The 18,338-nt window shown below is 42.8% G+C and overlaps 1 protein-coding gene and 1 long non-coding RNA gene across 13 annotated transcripts in view; one reads left to right on the top strand and one right to left on the bottom strand.

Moving 5' to 3' along the window:
• LOC109389832 (uncharacterized) overlaps positions 1-10,866 on the top strand; it is a 28,949-nt gene extending 18,083 nt beyond the window's left edge. The window contains exon 3 of the long non-coding RNA XR_002125468.1: positions 10,481-10,866. This is a non-coding gene — a long non-coding RNA (uncharacterized LOC109389832). The remainder of the gene's footprint in view (positions 1-10,480) is intronic.
• Positions 1-18,338, bottom strand: part of THRB (thyroid hormone receptor beta) — a 355,917-nt gene that overhangs the window by 99,245 nt on the left and 238,334 nt on the right. For 10 of the 12 annotated variants that reach the window (XM_019655737.1, XM_019655729.1, XM_019655735.1 and 7 more), the window contains one exon: positions 5,536-5,599. The exons of the other annotated variants lie outside the window; for them this stretch is intronic. In XM_019655737.1, coding sequence (XP_019511282.1) covers positions 5,536-5,557 — 22 coding nt within the window. In that variant the 5' untranslated portion in view covers positions 5,558-5,599. The remainder of the gene's footprint in view (positions 1-5,535; positions 5,600-18,338) is intronic. 12 annotated transcript variants of the gene reach the window in all.

The following is an 18,338-nucleotide window of genomic DNA, read 5'->3' as shown; positions in this document are numbered from 1 at the left end:
CTCCAAAACAATTTGTGGCAACATTTGTCCTGTGCATGGACGGCTCTATAGAATCCAAAGCCACATTTTATTTTTAGCCACAACTGGGGAAACAGGAATTGGGAAGGAAGTGAAACAAGCCTCCGATGCCCTTTCAGAATAATCACGCCAGGAGCGTATAAATCAGTATAAGGCTTCTCAGCTCCTAGGTCAACGGGGGGAAAGGAAGCAGAGTACCCTAACTTTGTGCAGGGGTAACCAGAACAAAGACCTGGGGTTTGACTGTCCTGACTTCGGGAGGAGGGAAGGAAGGACTCCCAGCACTGTCAGGTTTTGCCCTCCCTGACCCCCAACGCTAGCCCTAGGGCACTTTGGGTGGATGGTTGGTGATTAAAGGGTAAATATGAGCAGGTGTTTGTTGAGATCTTTGACTTTAACCAGTCATTCTTGTATTTCATTAAAAAATAACTACATGTTGAACTAGAAGTGTTAACTCATCATAAAGAACCCACTGAACTCTGTCACTCCGTACTTACAAGAACACATTTCTAAGCTTGACAACACAGATATAAATCATGAAACGGCACCGCAGTAGAGCTCATTATATATAAACTGAAAACTTTTGTATGTCAAAAAATGCCACATCATCATGTTTACATCTTATTAGTAAGTGGTACAAAGTAAAAATAATGTAGGTGAGATAGAGGGAAAGAGTTAAGCAAATGTGATAAAATGTTAACATTTGAGGACTCTGGGTAAAGGGTAGCTGGGAATTCTTTGAACTAGTCTTGCAGCTTTTCTCTTAGTATGGAAATTATTTTAAAAGAAGAAAAATTTTAAAGGTTAAATATTGCCAAAAACAAAAATAAGAGACATTGGAAAAATATTTGTAACATTTATGACAGACAATGAATTAATTTCTTAATATATAAATCATAAGAAAAAGACAAATGACACAATAGAAAAGTTAAAAGAACAGGTGAGTTATAAAAAAAGACCTTTACGTGTCCAATCAATGTGTGTGTGTGTGTGTGTGTGTGTGTGTGTGTGTGTGTGTGTAGTCAAATTCATTATCTATCAGTAAGAAAAATGTAAGTTTTGAAAAGCTGTGATAAAATTTTGCCAAATAAATAGCCTCTTCAAAAATAAACTACCAAAACAATCCAAAGTTGGAGTTAGACGATTCAATGGCCATAGCACTGCTGATAGGTATCTCAATTGGTCCAATAATCTGGTTACAATTTGGAATCAGGAAAGGCTTTTAAAGATGTTCGGTCCTTCTGACCTAGCATTTTCTTTTACTTAGTAGAATTTTATCCTGAGGAAATAACCAGAGGTCCAAAATTATGTAAATGCAGATCATTATAACAGTATTTAAATAACATTATATTATAGGCCTCTCAACCAGGGTCTGTTAACATGGTATGATGGATTACTCAGTAGAACAAAATCCTATTTAAGAAGACCATTTATTGTCAATGGGGAACGTTAAGAATATGTACACTGTTAACATTAGTTATCTTTGAGTGGTATCATTATTTTGCTTTTTAGAACTTTCGATCCCGTGAAAAGACATTCTACTTAGGTTGTAGGATGTAAGCACAACTGTGATTCTATTTCTGAAGGGAAGACAGGCCATTGAGGAGCAGTTGAAAAGCCTAACAAACACCTGCAGAGCCTCTTTTGAAAAAACGACATGGGCTTTGCAATAAAACACTGAGTTTTCCCAACTTAATTATTTGGTTTGATTCTGAAAAACCTGTACATTAGGATAGTCTCAAAACACAAACTACATCCCTCTAGGGTGCCCTTTTTCTTTATACCCAACCGTCAATGTACTCATGTCTTTTTAGGAAAATGTGATTTATAAATCTTCAAATTTTAAGTATGGATAATCTAATCTTAAAAGTGGAAGGGGAACAGAGATGAACTCGTCTCACTTTCTCATTGATAAGAAATCCAAGATCTAGAGAGATTGGGTAACTTGCTTAGTTACTATCCTTAATATTTAATAAATGGCTCCTACAAATAATGAGAACAATATAAATTCCACAAAAGAGAAGCGGACAATAAATGTGAACAAATGAGTCGAAGAAAGGCAAGTGGGCAATAAATATGTAAAAATATTCAACCTCAGGAATAATGGGAAATATTAAAAAAAAAAAGAAGAAAAAAGGCCTACACAATTCTTTATTTTGCTTAACAAATGACCCCAACCCAAACAAGCAAACACTCTGACATCAAACAGCGAAAACACTGGGGCAACAATAGAGAAAGCTCCTGTTATATTCTTGCAAACATCCCTCCCCTGGTACCTGGGACGCACTCAATAATAATGCCTCGAGAAAAAAAAAGACAAATATCACAACAGGACTAACTTTATGTCATATATTAATTTCACAAAGCCATATTCAATGCCAACATATAGATCTTTGTTTCTGGCTCCTCAGGGACATTTTAGAGGAGTCTGAGCTCTTAGTTTCCTTTTCAACCAAGGCCAAGAGCCTCTAACTTTGCTATTTAACATTTTAGGTATTCATATCTTAGAACAAACTCCTTTATGCTGTGAATCATGATCTTATGCAAAGTAGAGCTCATTATAATGCCATAAATGTTAGCAGAATTCCCCTCCGATTACTTAGGAAGCAGCACTTAATTCCAGACTAATAAAATATCATTTTAAGGCACTTTCTTACTTTTCTCTTTAAGAATCAGTATTTTTCAATGAGTGATTTCATACAGTCCTAATTTCAAATTAGGTGAAATAAAGCAACGAGAAAATTTTGGCACGATCTGACTCCATTGTAGCTAATGTTTAAATAACTCCCTTCCCCCCCAAAACCCCCAATTTTCCACTTGAGTTAATGTGAAATATATAACTTTAATAAGCATTGTAGCCAAAAGAGCCTATATACCAATAAGGTGGTTCTTTTATTTGAAAATTCTGGTTTGCTTAATTTTAGGAAAATAGATTTAATGTTCACTTTAAAAAACTGGTTTTCTTTTCATAAAGGTTAATTGAGTTCCTGTATTGCATAACAATAGTATTACCTGCTATGATTTTCAAAGAAGAAAATATGCATGTTTTCCCTTTAAATCATGCTCCTAAAAGAGGGCACTTAGTTTCAGTGTCTTATAACTTTATTATGGTCTCCTTTTAGGTTTCTTCAAGTAAACACGTAGCCCAAGACCATAGCAAAAGAGCGAGGAAAAAAAATACTGTTTTATTTCATCACAAACAAGGGAGTCTGAAGTGACGATTTTCTCAGCTGAGCCCATTAACATATTACTGAGCATATGTGTGTATGGAGTAGATTTCTTTTGAAAATAGAACTGTTAGTTTCTATGCTATGAAGCAAATGCTGCAAAGAAAAGTTCCCTCCTCCACTGGGAGGCAGTTGGAGCTCCAGCTCAGCTTGCAATAAAAGCACGTAGCTTCCACAAGTTAGGCTGAAAGTTGGCTTAGTCCAGAATTATTCTGGAGTGAGCCCAGATTTCCAGCTCAGGCCTGGAGATGAGCTGACGTGATGTTGGAGGTTCTGCTCAACAGTAAGATAGTCTGGACTATCCTGGACTCTAGAATAGGGGTCAACAAACCATAGTCCCTGGGCCAAAGCTGGCTTGCTACCTGTTTTGTAAATAAAGTTTTATTAAAACACAGCCAAGACTATTTGCTTATATACAGTCCATGTCTTTTCATGCCACAATGGCAGAATTGAGTAGTATGTAAAGCCAGACATATTTACTATCTGGCCCTTTACAAAAAAAAAAAAATTGCTGACCCCTGCTCTATAAGAACCTTTGATGGGTGGTCACCACAACACTCTATGTAGAACCAACCTTAAAGCAAGTAAAAACCATTGTATCACCCACTTTTATGCCAAGTTTTACCATTTTTATATGTCTCAGGTGGGTATGTTCTTTGAGACTCTATCTTTGCAGGCTTTTTCAGGGGGGCAAATTACCATTGAATAGAGAGCCATCACTGTGTAGCACTTGATCCCACTGTGTCCTTTATCAGAGGGGGACACTTTCCTTAGGTTTTGCAGCACTGCTGTCTGACACCTGTGTGCTCACACATACCTGTGGCTGCAAAGACTTATGCCATCACTCCTGGTTGAGATTGCCACTCATAGCAGCATAAACATGGAGGCTTAGCTAAGCTTGATCTATATAAACTTTCAACTGAATGAACAGGTTTCTGACATAGAAGTAGTGAGATTTAAGTGGGGTAGAATATTGGCCAGGTTGGCAGTGGAATAGAAATGGGAGTGAGTATGTTTTGGGGCCTGTGAATAAGAAATAAGACGAGACAATGAGATGTGATTCTGAGACCCTCCCTCCTCACGGGTGTCAATCATTCTGGTTCACCCAGGCACGCTGTCTTTTTGTTGTACCAGGAGCTCAAGTGTAGATGGGTAGAGAGGCAGAGCAGTGGTGCTGGGAGATGTAATGTTATGGTCATTATATAAGGCTTGGAAACTTCCAGAAGGCAACCTTCAGTGGCTTCAATTTCTCAGGTTTACAGCGGAATGGATTCTGGGAGGAATTGTCCTGCATGTTTGCTTTGTCTCTGGGTGGAGAGGTAACATGAACAGGTGATCAAAGTTCAGGGTGTACCCATGACACTCAGAAGTCTATCGGTATCTTCCCTGCTGCCACAGTAACCAAAAGGACAGTCATGGGCTTGGAGCTAGGCTGGAAGGCGGATCACAGAGATTGTAAACTGACAGAACACGGGTTGATTCCAGTCAGACATTTTGACTGGTGCATGAGTTTTTGATATTTTTATACATTAATTGCTTACATGTACAAATGGGTATATTATATTTTATTTAAGACCTGGATTTCCAGCTTCTTTTGGAAATTTGTAATCTCTGGACAGACTGGGCTTCATCTCTGCTTGTCAGTGAATGCCTAGAGTGGAGGAACGGCTTCTCTTCAGAGAGGACCTGGGTTCTCCAGTTTCATTGGTACACCCAGTCTATTTCAGGCATTGGTGTATCTGTCTGGCGCCTGGAGCCTCTGAGTTTGCAACCTCTGCTCTACGTGTTGACTAAGAATTCGTGGTAGTGCAACCTCATGTTCCTCAGGGTCATTCTGTTTCTCCTTTGTCCCTTGCAAAGAGTTTCTAGCTTACTTTACCTTATGTGATCAAATCATATTCCATTCTGACTCTACTGCTGAGGGCAATAAACAGCCCACTATGGTTTGTAAGTGTGAAGAGCCATTTATTATATTGATCTGAACTAATTAAAGAGTGAACATATTTAGGGTGCGAGGATGATCTTAGGATGGCTAAAAACTAGCATTTACTGTGAATTATCATTTATTCCCTGTCATGTTTGCAGGGATGACACATCTCATGTTTTCTGAAGAAAACGAAAGCACATTTGTAGAGACATATTCACAAGATGTATTTGCATTTAATAACACTTGCTGGTTTGGACATAATTGGTGCTAAGACTCTCAGGATGGTCTTTTAGAAATCCTATATTTCTCTATAAGTGGAACAACAATGGAGACACACATAGAAAATGTAAAAAGTATAGATACCTGTCATACTGTTGGGAGTCATAGGTTAGTAATCATTCTGGACCCTTTTTTTCACTGACATCTCCTACAAAGAAAAAGACAAGAAAAAAACACCACAGGTTACAACCTGCATTTTTCACAATGTTTTTGTTCCAAACAATATCACATGTATTAATGAGCATGGGGCGATATTTTACTTCCAAGTCAGAACTGGGGAAATTGAACTGGGGAGCTATGTTAATGGAGGGTTGGCAACCAGACCTCTGTCCAGGCAGGGTGGGTCCCAGGTCTGCATGTCATTCATTAAAACAGGTCCTGTTGCTCCCTGGGCAGAGAAGTCTTCAGCTAGATCCAGGGAGGAAGGGTCTCCATACCGGACCCTTCAAACTGACATCCAATTTGGTCCCCAAGGCCAAGTGCTACTGAACTGGAGAATATTCCTTTCATATGAGTCATTAATTTATTGGGTTGGTCAGTCGAGAGGCCCTGATTGAGGACCTACTCCGTTCCAGCCCTGCCCCCAGGCTCTGTCCTGAGACAACTCTCTGGCCTCTCCACAAGGAGCTTCCAATCTAACAGGAGAGAATCACACTAAAAAAAAGCAAAAGCAAAAATGTATACAGGTTTCCCTTTAAGTGTCTCTTCAGAACAGAATGGGACAAAGGAAGGAGAGGTCATGTCTACCTCGGTCTATCTGGAAAGGCTTCTCAGTGGAGGTGACCCCGGACCCAAAGGCTTTTCTTGTCAACAGGCCTCTCTCCGCATCATGATTTAATGTTTTATTCTCATGACTGTGCTCCTGAGGCACATGGGCTACTCGGTGAGAAACAAGCCTTCTGTAGAAGAACTGGGCAACTCATATAAATCAAGCAGGCTTTAAGCACAGGGGAGCCATATGATCCAATTTGAGTTTTTAAAGCTTCGCAGTGGCTGCTGAGTGAAAGCAGGCCAGTCAGGGGGCTGCGGCGGGTCTGAGGAAGAGATGAAGGTGACTAGAACTCCACCACTGGTGGCAGCGGAGGTGGTGAGAGGGCGAGGGACTCAAGTGACATTTAGGAGGTAGGAAGACAGTGATGAATGTGATATGAGCATTTAATACTGGGATAAACACCAGGGATGCAAATAGGTTAAGACCAGAGGCTCTCAGCCCTGGAAGGATTTACAACCCATTTTACAAGCTGGCTGGGAAGGCAGAGCCTCTTGGCAAGGAGCAGCTAAAAATACAAGCCATAGATTCCAGGGAGCCAAGGGGGCGGGGCTGACAAACACTCAAGGCTGAGCCTTCCTCCGGGATGAAAGGTGAGGCTCCTGGAACAACAAAAGAGCAAAAGGGACAGCAGCTTGGCACAGAGTATATGATCTGGGGTGGGGAAGAGGCAGGAAGTGGCCAAGAATGAAGCTGCAAATGTAGGTGGGGGCCAGGTGGTGAGGGGTCTTGAAAGGTTTGCTATAAAATTTGGACTTGCTCCTGTGGGCAATGGGGAGCTATGGAAAGTCTTTAAGGGCATGACCCTACTTGAGAAGGATAACTCTGCCACAGTGTGGAGGAGGTCTCCTCAGGAAGCTAACGCTTTGGTGGCACCTCTGCATGGAATCCTTACTGTTTTCCTGTCTTAGTGTTCAAGGTCACAAAGCTAGACGAGGCCCACAGAGGACACCCCTAACTCCATCTTGTAAAGCTCCAGTGCGCTTGCTTTGACTGCATGCCCTTCGTCCCCTTGTGTTTCCTTTTCCCCCAATAGAAACTACGACATTGAAGGCACAACTGTAAAATTTACCCCTTGAAAAATCTTTCCATATGGACCTAGCGAGTCATTGCTTATACAACCTGTATATAATTAAAATGAAACACCGCATCCCCCTCACGTCTCTTCATTTAGCTTTTCCGAAGAAGGCGTTTGTGGTCTTTTTAAGGCCACCTTCCTCAGTTTGCTTCTCCTTGGCTCTCTCAGGGGAAAGGGTACCAGAGCATCATGTGGCCTGATGTGCCAGAACAGCGATATATACAGGGTTTATCTGTTAACACTTCAGCACCTGCTTCATGGGCAGCCTAAGAAAGCCATGTTGGGGGGTGGGGTGCAGTGGGGGTAACTTTCATAGGAAAATCTCTTGGTTTAGTTTAAAGGGTCAGATACTCAAGTGTTAGGCTATTATAGACTCTAAGCTGAGACCATGAACACTGGGAAGGCTTTCAGAGGAGGACAGACCCACCCTCTTTCCTGGCATTGAGCAAACATGGACTCTCTACACTTCTAAATAGGATTCAGAAGTCATGGTGAGTGGGGAGCAGAGCTTGGGGATGTGTCTTGAAATTATATTTACACAGCAAGCAACTGTTTTGACAAAGCTTCTTGGGTATTGTGGGGCACTAGGCACTGGTGGAGTTTATGGCCCCATCCTGTCCCCACTTTGGCCTTGCCACTGCTCTGTGGCATCTGGAAACACAGCTGGGTGAAGGCAAATGACTGTCCTCTCAGAGTGGGCTGCACCCCACGCCATGAGGGCAGTGGTGCTGTGGATCTTTATTTGGTGCCTCTTGACTCTGCTGTGAAAAGCTCTCATCTTCCTCTGGGAGTTTTCCTCCTATCCTCTTCCCCTCGAGGGAAGATCCCATTTACATCAAACCTTTCATCTTGACATTCGGGAAACATTTTTAAGAACAAGTTCAATCTCAGGTCTGGAGGAAAGACTCCTGGGCTGGGAGTCATTCCAGATAGTTTTGAGTCTCAGCTTAGTGGTTTGGCCACCTTGGCCACATTTCTTAACTCTCGGAGCCTCATGAACTCACCCTCAGGGTTATGATAAGGACCAAGGACGTTTGAATTTGAAAATATTTGGAAATTTAATGGCAGGGCCTCAATGTAAGTTATTGGAAGATTTCTTCATTATGATAGTCACTATTGTTATGATCTACTCATCTCCTGGCCTGCCTCCCTCACCCCTAAGGTGTGGAAAATAGGAGCGATTATATGGCCTCCACGTTGAGGTGCCCTGAGGTGGTTTAAAAACTCATAATAGCACAGAAGCCCACTTCCTTAGACCCCATCATCACTGAGGTAAAATGGAAGTGAAATTGCTCCTCTCTCCTCTTCCCAGACTTAATTTTACCTTTTGTGAACTTTTTTCCCTTTCAAGGTTACCTTTTATGTTCATTTAAATTTGCGAGGAAGGTTGGGTACACAGATGAATTTGTACCCAATTCTATAGCATCCTAAATACAACCTGAGTTGTCCTTCTCTGAGGTCTTTGCATTTTAATAGGAAATCTAGGATCCAATGAAGTGCATATATAATGGCTGAATGTCTGATGATAGTAATAACTTTAGAACTCAAATAGAAGAGAACAGAGGCAAGTTGTACTCAAATCATACCACACTATGATTCACTGTTTCCATTCGGTAAAACTAACCCTATTTGGGAGTATAAAAAAAAAGTAAGAAAAAAATGAAAAGCCAACACAGGTAGGCTGGGGGTGGGATTAGTTAAAAAGGCACATAAGACTCTGAGTTAGTTAATAAAAATGTGGGAAAACAGTAGTAGCTCTGACTTGTGCTGTGGCCTAGGTGTTAGTCCTCGTGGATCACCTCATAGAGCAGAAGGCAGGGTTGGAAGCCCGCTGCTGGGTATGGTGGGATACTAGGGCCCACATAAGAGACATCAGCAAATGACTATTGAATGGCAAAGCTAATTTCCATTTCAGATTTTCGGCAGTCACTGTAAGTGTTTTGCCTTTGGGGAGTGAGACAAGACAAGCAGGATCTGTGGTTGAATTTGAGCTTAATTTGCTGTGGCTCATTATTTTGCTCTTGGCAGAATGATTAATCTTTGTTTCCAACCCACCCACACCTTTTAATTCAAGTTCAACAATCTCATTCTGGGGCTCATTTCTACTCTTCATTTTAATCTGTGTCTGGGCCAAATCACTGTCCCCTTCTCTCCCTCTTCCCTTCTCTTTTTCTTTCTCTTTCCCAGGAAAAGTCACCATGATATGGAAATAGTATGGACCCAGCCACTTACCAACGTGGGGGATATTAAGAGGCAAGGGTTGGGTTCCCAAAGTGGCTATAAGGTCATCCACCCCCAAAAGGAATGTATATATTAAATAGGATAAGCACACTTGACACGTGGTAGAATTCTTCTGTCATTGTCATCGTGTGCTAGGATCTGGGGCTACAGGGTGAGTAAAATCCTGTTTCTCCTTTGAGGACTAGGTCAGCAGTGCTGGGAGTGGGGCTCTTGAGGGGTCAGAGCGGGCTTTAAAACAAACAAAACAGCCCCCATTTGAATCTAAAACTATGTGCTACTTTTTACTTTGTTGTCACATTGTGTGCAACTTGGAATAATTTCTAGTCGCTAATGTAGTGATAGAAAAGTCAAGAAAAAAACAGCCTGTAAAAGTTTTATGAGGCCAACTCTAAAAATAACCCAAGCAACTTGACTGCTTGCTATGTTTATAGTGCATTTTCCTCACAGCTCTATACGTGGACTATCTTTCTCTACAGGTGGATTATCATCTCCGAGGAATGCTTCTAGGGAATGGAAGCTAGTTTCTTTAGAAGAAGCAGGTGGGTGGTTTGAGGAACCGTCTAACACAGCAGGTGAAACAACTTCAACAGGTGCCCCGCTGGCCAAAGCAAGCGGTTAAAACTGACTCTACTGACACCTGGTGGAGAGTAGGGTAGCTTTCCTGTGCCAAAGAAAGTGTGTGTGTGTGTGTGTGTGTGTGTGTGTGTGTGTGTGTGTGTGTGTGTGTGTGTGTGTGTTGAAGGGACTGGAAATGCATTCATCATGTCAGGGGAGTTAAATAACTCGGGAGGAATGAGGGTGCTATGCAGAACCACCAGATGCCTGAATATATAATTGTGGTTAGGTGACTCACTGAGACACATGCATGAAAAACAACAAATGAGAATGTGAAAATAAAACATCAGGAATAAAGCAAATAATGCACTGTTCATTTCTTAAAGGTGTTTGATGGTGAATAAGACAACAGCAACAAACAAACACCCACACCCGCCCCCAGCCTCGGACAGCTTCATAAGAAAAGACGCTACTTCTTGACCACTTGACAGAGCTGTCTACATCCCAGAGAGATGATATAGCTCAGGCGGAACTAGTGCTTTGCTGCGTCTGGATTCTGCAGTCAACTCCTTGCAAAGTTTTAACCCTGGGATAAAAAGAACAATCTTCCTAAGGAGGTGTTATGAAGACGGCTTTGCCCCTAAAATTCCTTCAGGATGAAAAAAATTCTCCTGATAAATATAGTTATAATTGTTTACTACTTCTTAAATGCCAAGTGGTGGAAGGGGGAGGGGGATTACACTACCAAGTTCCTACAGAAATATACTTCATAACCTTTACACAGACCCCATTTTCCTGTCATTGGTTTCTTGTCCGATGCTGCTTGATGATGGTCCCTGTGGTTAACTTCATTGGCAGGTTTCTAAGGTTTCCTGTGAGGTGTCACGCACATACTATATATAGCACATAACACTGCCTAGATCTTGTTTTTCAAAAATCTGTTTTAAAGGCGATTTTAAGGAATGCACTAGAGCAATTATTAGCTCAATTTTAAAGAATTGATCCATTATATTTAAGTTATGAAGAAAGGGCTAATGACAATTTAAGTTGTTATTTTTTTTAAAATCACAGGAAACACAGTTCAGGGTTCAGCCAGGGAGCTGCGAAGGGTAGAACTAGGTAGGAAGGTAAGAAAGAAAAGCCCCTAAAAGATTCATGTAGTTAACAATTTTCTTATAGTTTTCTCCCCTGACATTTAAGTTAAATTTAGAATGCATATTTCTTTAAATGTGCTGGCTCGCATGCATGATTCTGACCAGAAAGTGTACAGTAAAAATATATTTCATCCTGAGGTCAGTGGTTTTAGAAGATCGAGTTCCCAACTTTCTCAGTATCACAGTAATTTTCAGTAAATACCCTTAGTATTTTAGTAGCTTTTTTTCACAGTGACCCCAGGTCAAAAGAAATACTTAAATGTCCTATTTATTAAGTAAATAGGTCCGAACAGCCTAATAGTAGTATTTGTGTGATGTCAGTCATTGCTGAGTTTCCCTCAAAAAATTAAAGACATTCCATTGTGCTCTTAAGGGTTTGCTGTGGCACCCCCAGGGTGCCTTGGTACAGAGTTTGGGAACCATGACTGTAATAGTTTTGGAAAGCAGTGGAAAGTTCAAGGGTGTGGTTTACATGATCTCATTTCACCTCTCACTCTTTATGAGACCGTGGCCACATAATTTGACTTTTTAGCTTCATACAGCTAAGTGAGTCAGCCTGGCTTACTACTGTGGAGTAGAGACTAAGAGAACAAGACACAGAAAAGCCTCTGCAGGATATAAGCCAGTCTTTTGAATAAGTAAGACTCGATTGTCATTCAGCTTCCTGTGCCCCTATCATATGGGGAGGTTGTGATGAAGCCTCTAAGCAGTGAAAGAACACAAACCTTGCGTTGTCTAAGGAGGGGATGCAATAAGTCAGGTTATTACTGGGAATTACAAGGATGCCAAAGGTAGCCGAGAAGTTGGCCTGATACTAATTTCTTAGGTGACAATCTGACAAATGAGCATGAGACGTTAAACATGCAGGAATACTTGTAGGAATAAATCTAGCAATGGCAGGTTTTCCATCCTGTTCTGCTTCCTACTTACATGCATCAATGAAGCTACCTATCAACTGAACTAGTACTGGGTCTTCAGAAAAGTCATGACGTATTTTGTCTATGTTTTTCAAAGGTCATTTATTTATATAAAGAACAAAGATCAATCAATGATATATTGCCCATTTTGTTCGATAACCTATTGCCATCTTTCAGTGAGCTTCATAATACCTCGCTTATAGAAGGACCTGTCTTTATTTGCAAAAAACTGAACAAGGTGCTGATTTACAGCCTCATCTGAATGGAACGTTATACCACGCAAGGAGTTTTGAAGAGAGTGAAACACGTGGAAGTCTGACGGCGCAAGGTCAGGCGAGTATGGTGGGAGTGGCAACACATCCCATCCAAGTTCCAATAATTTTTGATGGGTGATCAAACTTGTGTGTGGTCTCACGTTGTCGCGATGGAACACAACTCCTTTACAATTAACAAGCTCTGGGCATTTCTGGATGATGGATTCATTCAAATTGTCCAATTGCCAACAGTACGCATTCGACTTGATTGTTTGGTTCCTTGGTAGGAGCTTGAAAAACATGACACCTTTAAAATCCCACCGCACTGAGAGCATAACCTTCCTCCAATGAATGTCTGCTTTCGATGTCGTTTGAGGCAAACCAGCACATTGGGACCAAGATCGTTTGCACACTACATTGTTGTAAACAATCCACTTCTCATCACCAGTTATCAGTCTCTTCAAAAAAGGATCGTTTTCCTCACATTTAATGAGCATATTGCAGATGTTTATATGTGCCATCAAATGAACTTGAGTTCATGCGGAACCCAAATATCGAGCTTGCTTACATATTCCAGCTTCTTCAGGTGGTCATGAACGCTTGAATGATGGATGTTCAATGTTTCTGCAATCTCTCATGTTGTGTAACGTGGGTTTGATTCTATCAATGCCTTTATTTTGTCGTCATCAACCTCAGTGGGCCTCCCTGACCAAGGAGCATCGTGGAGATCAAAATCACCAGCACGGAATTTCGTGAACCATCGTTGGTACTGATGTTCTTGTAGAGCATTGTCACTGTAACTTTATGCAACTTTTCACAAGCTTGACACGCGTTCTTCCCTTTGTGGAAGTAAAAAAGTAAAATATGGCAAAAATGCACAGTTTGGTCTTCCATCTTCAACTTGTAAAATCTCCAAAACTCAACCAAATCACTCAAATATTTTTTTTTTAGAATGAAGCTAGAACTGTCAGCTGTCAAATGACATAGCAATAACATAGATGTGAATGACCCTAGCACTTCCAAAAATGAACTCGTGCCATCTGTCGCAAACATGCGTCATGACTTTTCCGAAGACCCAACAGTTCTTAAACTTTGACAAACACCCGGAGGGGTTGTTAAAACAGGATGCTGGGCTCCACCCCCAGAGTTTCTGATTTAGCCAGTCTAGCGTGGGGGAGGGTGGGTCTGAGAGTTTGTATTTCTAACAAGTTCCTGGGTGATCTGATTTTCAGGAATCACATGCAGGTAGCCACCAGCCTAAACCATTTGGGACATGTTAGAGGAGCTGCGGCCCCATCTTGGTAGTTACAGTTGATGCGAGGCAGGCATCCCTGTTTCTCCATTCCGGACCAGCATAGTCAGCCTTGTCTAGCATGTTACCAGTGAAAAGGCACTTCCCAACACACCCAGGTATGTGGGTGAAGAGTTTCCTTCAGTTAAGGGGACACCCTTGACTTGGAGACACTCAAGTCCTACAGTAATAAAGTGATGAGACCCGACATGTTCAGGAGTTTTGCATTTTCAAAGAGGTTGGCTTTGCACTTTGCTAACTTATAAGTTGGGGTGCAGTCACAGATTTTGTAGAAAAAGTGGTTCTTAATCTCAAGGAGGGGGCTCACGGTAGAATCAGCAGAGGAGATTTGCCCAGCATCTCCAGGACTGGGCCCAGGCCTGTGTACCCGGAAGAGGCTTGTCGGCTGATTGTTGAGAACTGTTCATGAGAGAAGTGCTTTAGTCTGAGCATGAGTGTGGGGATAGGTCGCTCTACTGTTTCCCTTTTACCCCTGAAGCCATTCGCCTGCTGCAATTGGGCTACCTGCGTGCTTACTGGTTTGGATTCACTGGACACACCCCTGATGTATTATGCCCTTACTTCCACAGGCTTGCAGAGAACTTGCTTCCCTGCCTCTTGCCACCCTCCCTTGGGTAGTGGCAAAATCATGGCCAGTGTGGTTTAATTCAAAGCACACTGCTAATTAAAAGCCATTAGCTATGCACTGGAGAACACATTTAAAAGGTGGCACTTATTATAGTACCAATAGGTCAGTTGCACCTGATCAGTGGACTGCTGTCCTCAACCCAAGCTCACTTTCCTCTTCTGTCCCATGTCCTTATTTTCTTAGGGTAGGGTTCTCGAAGTGTGGTCCCCAGATCAGTAGCATCAACACCACCTGGGAACTCTTTAGGAATGCAGATGTCCATGCTCACTCCAGACCCTGCGTCAGGAGCTCTGCGGGTGGGGCGCAGTAGTTTGTGTTAACATGCCTTCCAGGTCATGACTGCAAAGCATGCTGGGGTTTGGGAACTACTGCTTTATCGTGTCTCTGTGCCTCCCCCCTCATTGTCACAGATTAGAAGGTCTTCCAAAGGTAGGGACCTCTGGCCTTCCTCTCCCACCAGCTGGCTAAGCGATCAGCACACAGCAGGTACTCAAGAAACACTTGTTCGTTACTGCAGCTAGGGCAGCACTACTTCCCAGTCATGGGAATGAATCAACAATCCCTCCGCTCCGCGTGCCACTTCTGAGAGCCTGCGTCTAAACCAGCTCCCTTCTTATGGGTTGTGTTTTCCATATTTACAAATCAGCTTTCCCTAAATCCTTTCCAAGTTTTTTACATTCTTTTGAGCCCAGGAAGCCAAAACCAAGATGTGATGTTTTAGCCAATGTCTATTTCCTGCTGGGGGGAAGGGCTTTTCTGCATGATTCTTAAATTCCATACTCCCAGCATCGTGATTATTTTCCGAACAATAGAATGAGATTGCTGATTCATGTTCGGCTCACGGCTCCAAGCATCTTTTTTTCTGCTGTGCTTGTGCCCATGGAACACAATAATGTTCTATTCATCGCTCTGAATTAGAAATGCCAACAGCTCAGATATGTAACCGAAGGGTCCCCCCTCCTTTGGCTTATTTAAAGCCTTCCCACAAATAACACATTTTGAAATATTATACGGCGTTCACTTTGAGCCATTTCACTGGGGCAAGGATGGTTAGACCTTATCTTTTTTTTATTGGCAGCTCCTTGCACCATGCTTGGCACACTGTAACTACAATTCTCAAAAAATGCTTGTTTCAGTGAATCACATACCCACTTCCTGAGGCACAAGCTTTATCCTTCTATTCTGCCCTGACATATTATAATACAACCAGCTCTCCGTCAGGTACAGGGAGAAAACCTGCTCTCATATTCAGAGGCTCATGTTTGGATCCAGCCAGAGAATGGGATTTGGCTCATTAAGGTCTGGTGGTCCAAGGGCGCTCTATCCATCCCCATCGCAGTTGGCACACTATCTGCAGTGTCAATTCTGCTCTTGCTGTAGCAGTGAGATCTCCACTCGTCTTGAAACAGCCTTGCCAATAAACTTTGCCAATAAGCAGTCAGGGCCAGCTGTGGGGTTTTGTGTCCCAGTTGCACAGTCCAACTGGTGGGACTGCTGAGTGCTCCTAAATCTCTAATGGTCCACCTGAGCTGCACATATGAATCACCTGGGCAGCTCTGCAAAGTCTCAGTGCCCCGGCTGCACCCCAAAGCAATTAATGTTTTGCAGCTCAGGCCTCTGCTCCGTAAAGCTGTCTGGGTGATTGGAAAGTGTAGCCAAGGTTGAGAACCACTGCCCTAAAGTGACCTCTAAGATAGTATCTGGGATTTCTCCCTATTCTGCTCTTGCTCCCTTCTGATCTCCTTTCAACACGGCAGTCAGAGTGGTCCCCTGAGAATATAAATCAGCCTGTGGCAGCTGCTGTTCAAACCCCTATGGTTCCCACGATCTGCCCCACTGGCCTCTATGTCGTGGTTTCCTGCTTCTCTCCTCATTTCAGCTTCACCAGCCTCCCTCCTGTTCTTTGAATGTGTCCTCTGAGCTCCCAACAGAGGGTCTTCGCCGTGGGGCTGCTCCTGAAATGCTCATTCCCCAGAAACCTGCTCAGGTCCCTTCCTCACCTCCACTAAGTCTCACAAGCCTGCACTTCTCAGGGATGCTCACCTTGACCACCCCTGTGTCTGCTGGACCTGCCTACCCCTGTGCACCCGCTTTCCCAACGCCCTTTATCCTGCTCCACTCTCTCTTGTTCCCACAGCGTGTAGCATCTTCTAACATGGTGCACAGTCTACTTCTGGTTTTGTTGTTGTGATTGTTGCTTATTGCTTTGTCTCCCACTGCTAGGAAGCCAGCTCCTTGAGGTCAGGGTCTGCTTGGCTCACTGACTCCCCCAAGAGTGTGTGCTCAAACAGTGTGTGCCACACAGCAGGCCTTAGTAAATGCTTGTTAAATGAAGAATGATGGTCACCTCTGTAGGTGATGGTGAAAGATAGGGGCTGAATGGAAGAAGGAAGGCTCAGTGATGCATGAGAAAAATACTATTTCTCAAAAATGACAGATTTTGAGGGAACACTGATGATTTGATTCTAATTATAAGTCAAGAAATGATTTGCCAGGCAATGGCTAGGTTAAAAATAAAATCACACTTGTAGAGACTAAGTGAATTAGTGGTTATCTGGGCAGTAGGGGTGGGGGGTGGGAGGCCGATAGATGCAGGAACAGGGAGTGACTGCTAATGGGTATAGTATTCTTTTTGCGGTGATGAAAATGTCCTAAAATGAGATTATGGTGATAGCTGCACAACTCTGTAAATATACTAAATCCACTGAATTGTGTACTTCAGTGCTTGAACTTTGTTATGTAAATGATGCCTCAATAAAACTTCAGAAATGCACATTTAACTGAAACATCATATAGAGTGCTAAGTCTAAAGCTGAAAATGAAACAGACTATTATTATTTCTTATCAGGTGTGTGAATTTTCTCTGGCTTGGGTTTGCAATTGGAGGCAAGAGTGCATTCCTTATAGACCTTATTTGCTGCCAGAAAAGATCCATTAGTCAATAAAGAAATGTAACTTAAAATTTATGATCAAGGCTTAACTCAAGAGTAATTTATTTGGACTATATGGCTTTTCCTTAATAACTCCCACACCTCCCGAGCTCCTGGTCTTTTTCAGGACTAGCAGTTTTGGAAAGCAAGCAGCCACTTTTGGTGAGTCCACGCCTTGTATAGATTTGACCCTTTTGAATGTATAATGCCAAGAGAAACTCCAGCCATGCCGACATTAGCCATCTAATGATGGCCAACTGTCCCGCACATCACAGAGTTCAATTTGTCTGAACTGTGAACTGAGACGCTGCTTGGCTAGCAGCCTCGTGATCCTTCCTTCAACTGTCTTGATGGTGTGGTTATCTAGTAACACGTATGGAACATGATGGACAGCAACAACTCAATGAGGGCCATCCTCCCGGCCCTGGGAGCTCAACAGCACACCCTGTTAGTCTGTGAAGGGGGAACACCTTCCTTCTGCTCTTCTGCCCATTTCTCTGCTCACAGTCTTGACATGGGCTTGCCTGAACACAGAGGGTCTGGCTAAATGAAGATCAGGAGGCAACAAGAGTCCTGGCTTCGACATTCTCACGAGGGAATTCCTAAGATATGAGCAATGCTATGATACAGAAAGCGTGTTGGGGGCTGTTGCTGTGAGGAGGACACAGCCACTGTGTTACCGATAACCAGACCATTTGAAGGAAGAGACACTCAGAGGTGTTTTCTGCTCACTGATGAAACAGAAGGCGAGAGGGACGGAGAACCTTGCCCTCTGTCCTCCAGCTGGTGAGAGGAGGAGTTGGAATGCCAGCCCAGTGCGCTCAATTGCTGAGCCATCCTGCTTCCCACCCACCGTGTGCACGTCACTCAGCTGGGTGCCATGATGGGCACAAAGATGACTAAGATCTACTCCCTCCCTTCTGGCAAACACTGCTGGGTAGAGATGACGGAACATACACAAAAAACGCTAATTAAAGGAGGTTGTATTTGGTATTCTGTCAGAAGTGCAGAGAGCTATGGAAGTGTGGGCGAGGGAAAGAGGCACTAAA

The sequence above is a fragment of the Hipposideros armiger genome, unplaced genomic scaffold (assembly GCF_001890085.2).
Source record: "Hipposideros armiger isolate ML-2016 unplaced genomic scaffold, ASM189008v1 scaffold_245, whole genome shotgun sequence".
NCBI classification, from domain to species: Eukaryota; Metazoa; Chordata; class Mammalia; order Chiroptera; family Hipposideridae; genus Hipposideros; species Hipposideros armiger.
The sequence above is the reverse complement of the archived record's forward strand: the minus strand, read 5'-3'. Positions and strand labels throughout refer to the sequence as shown.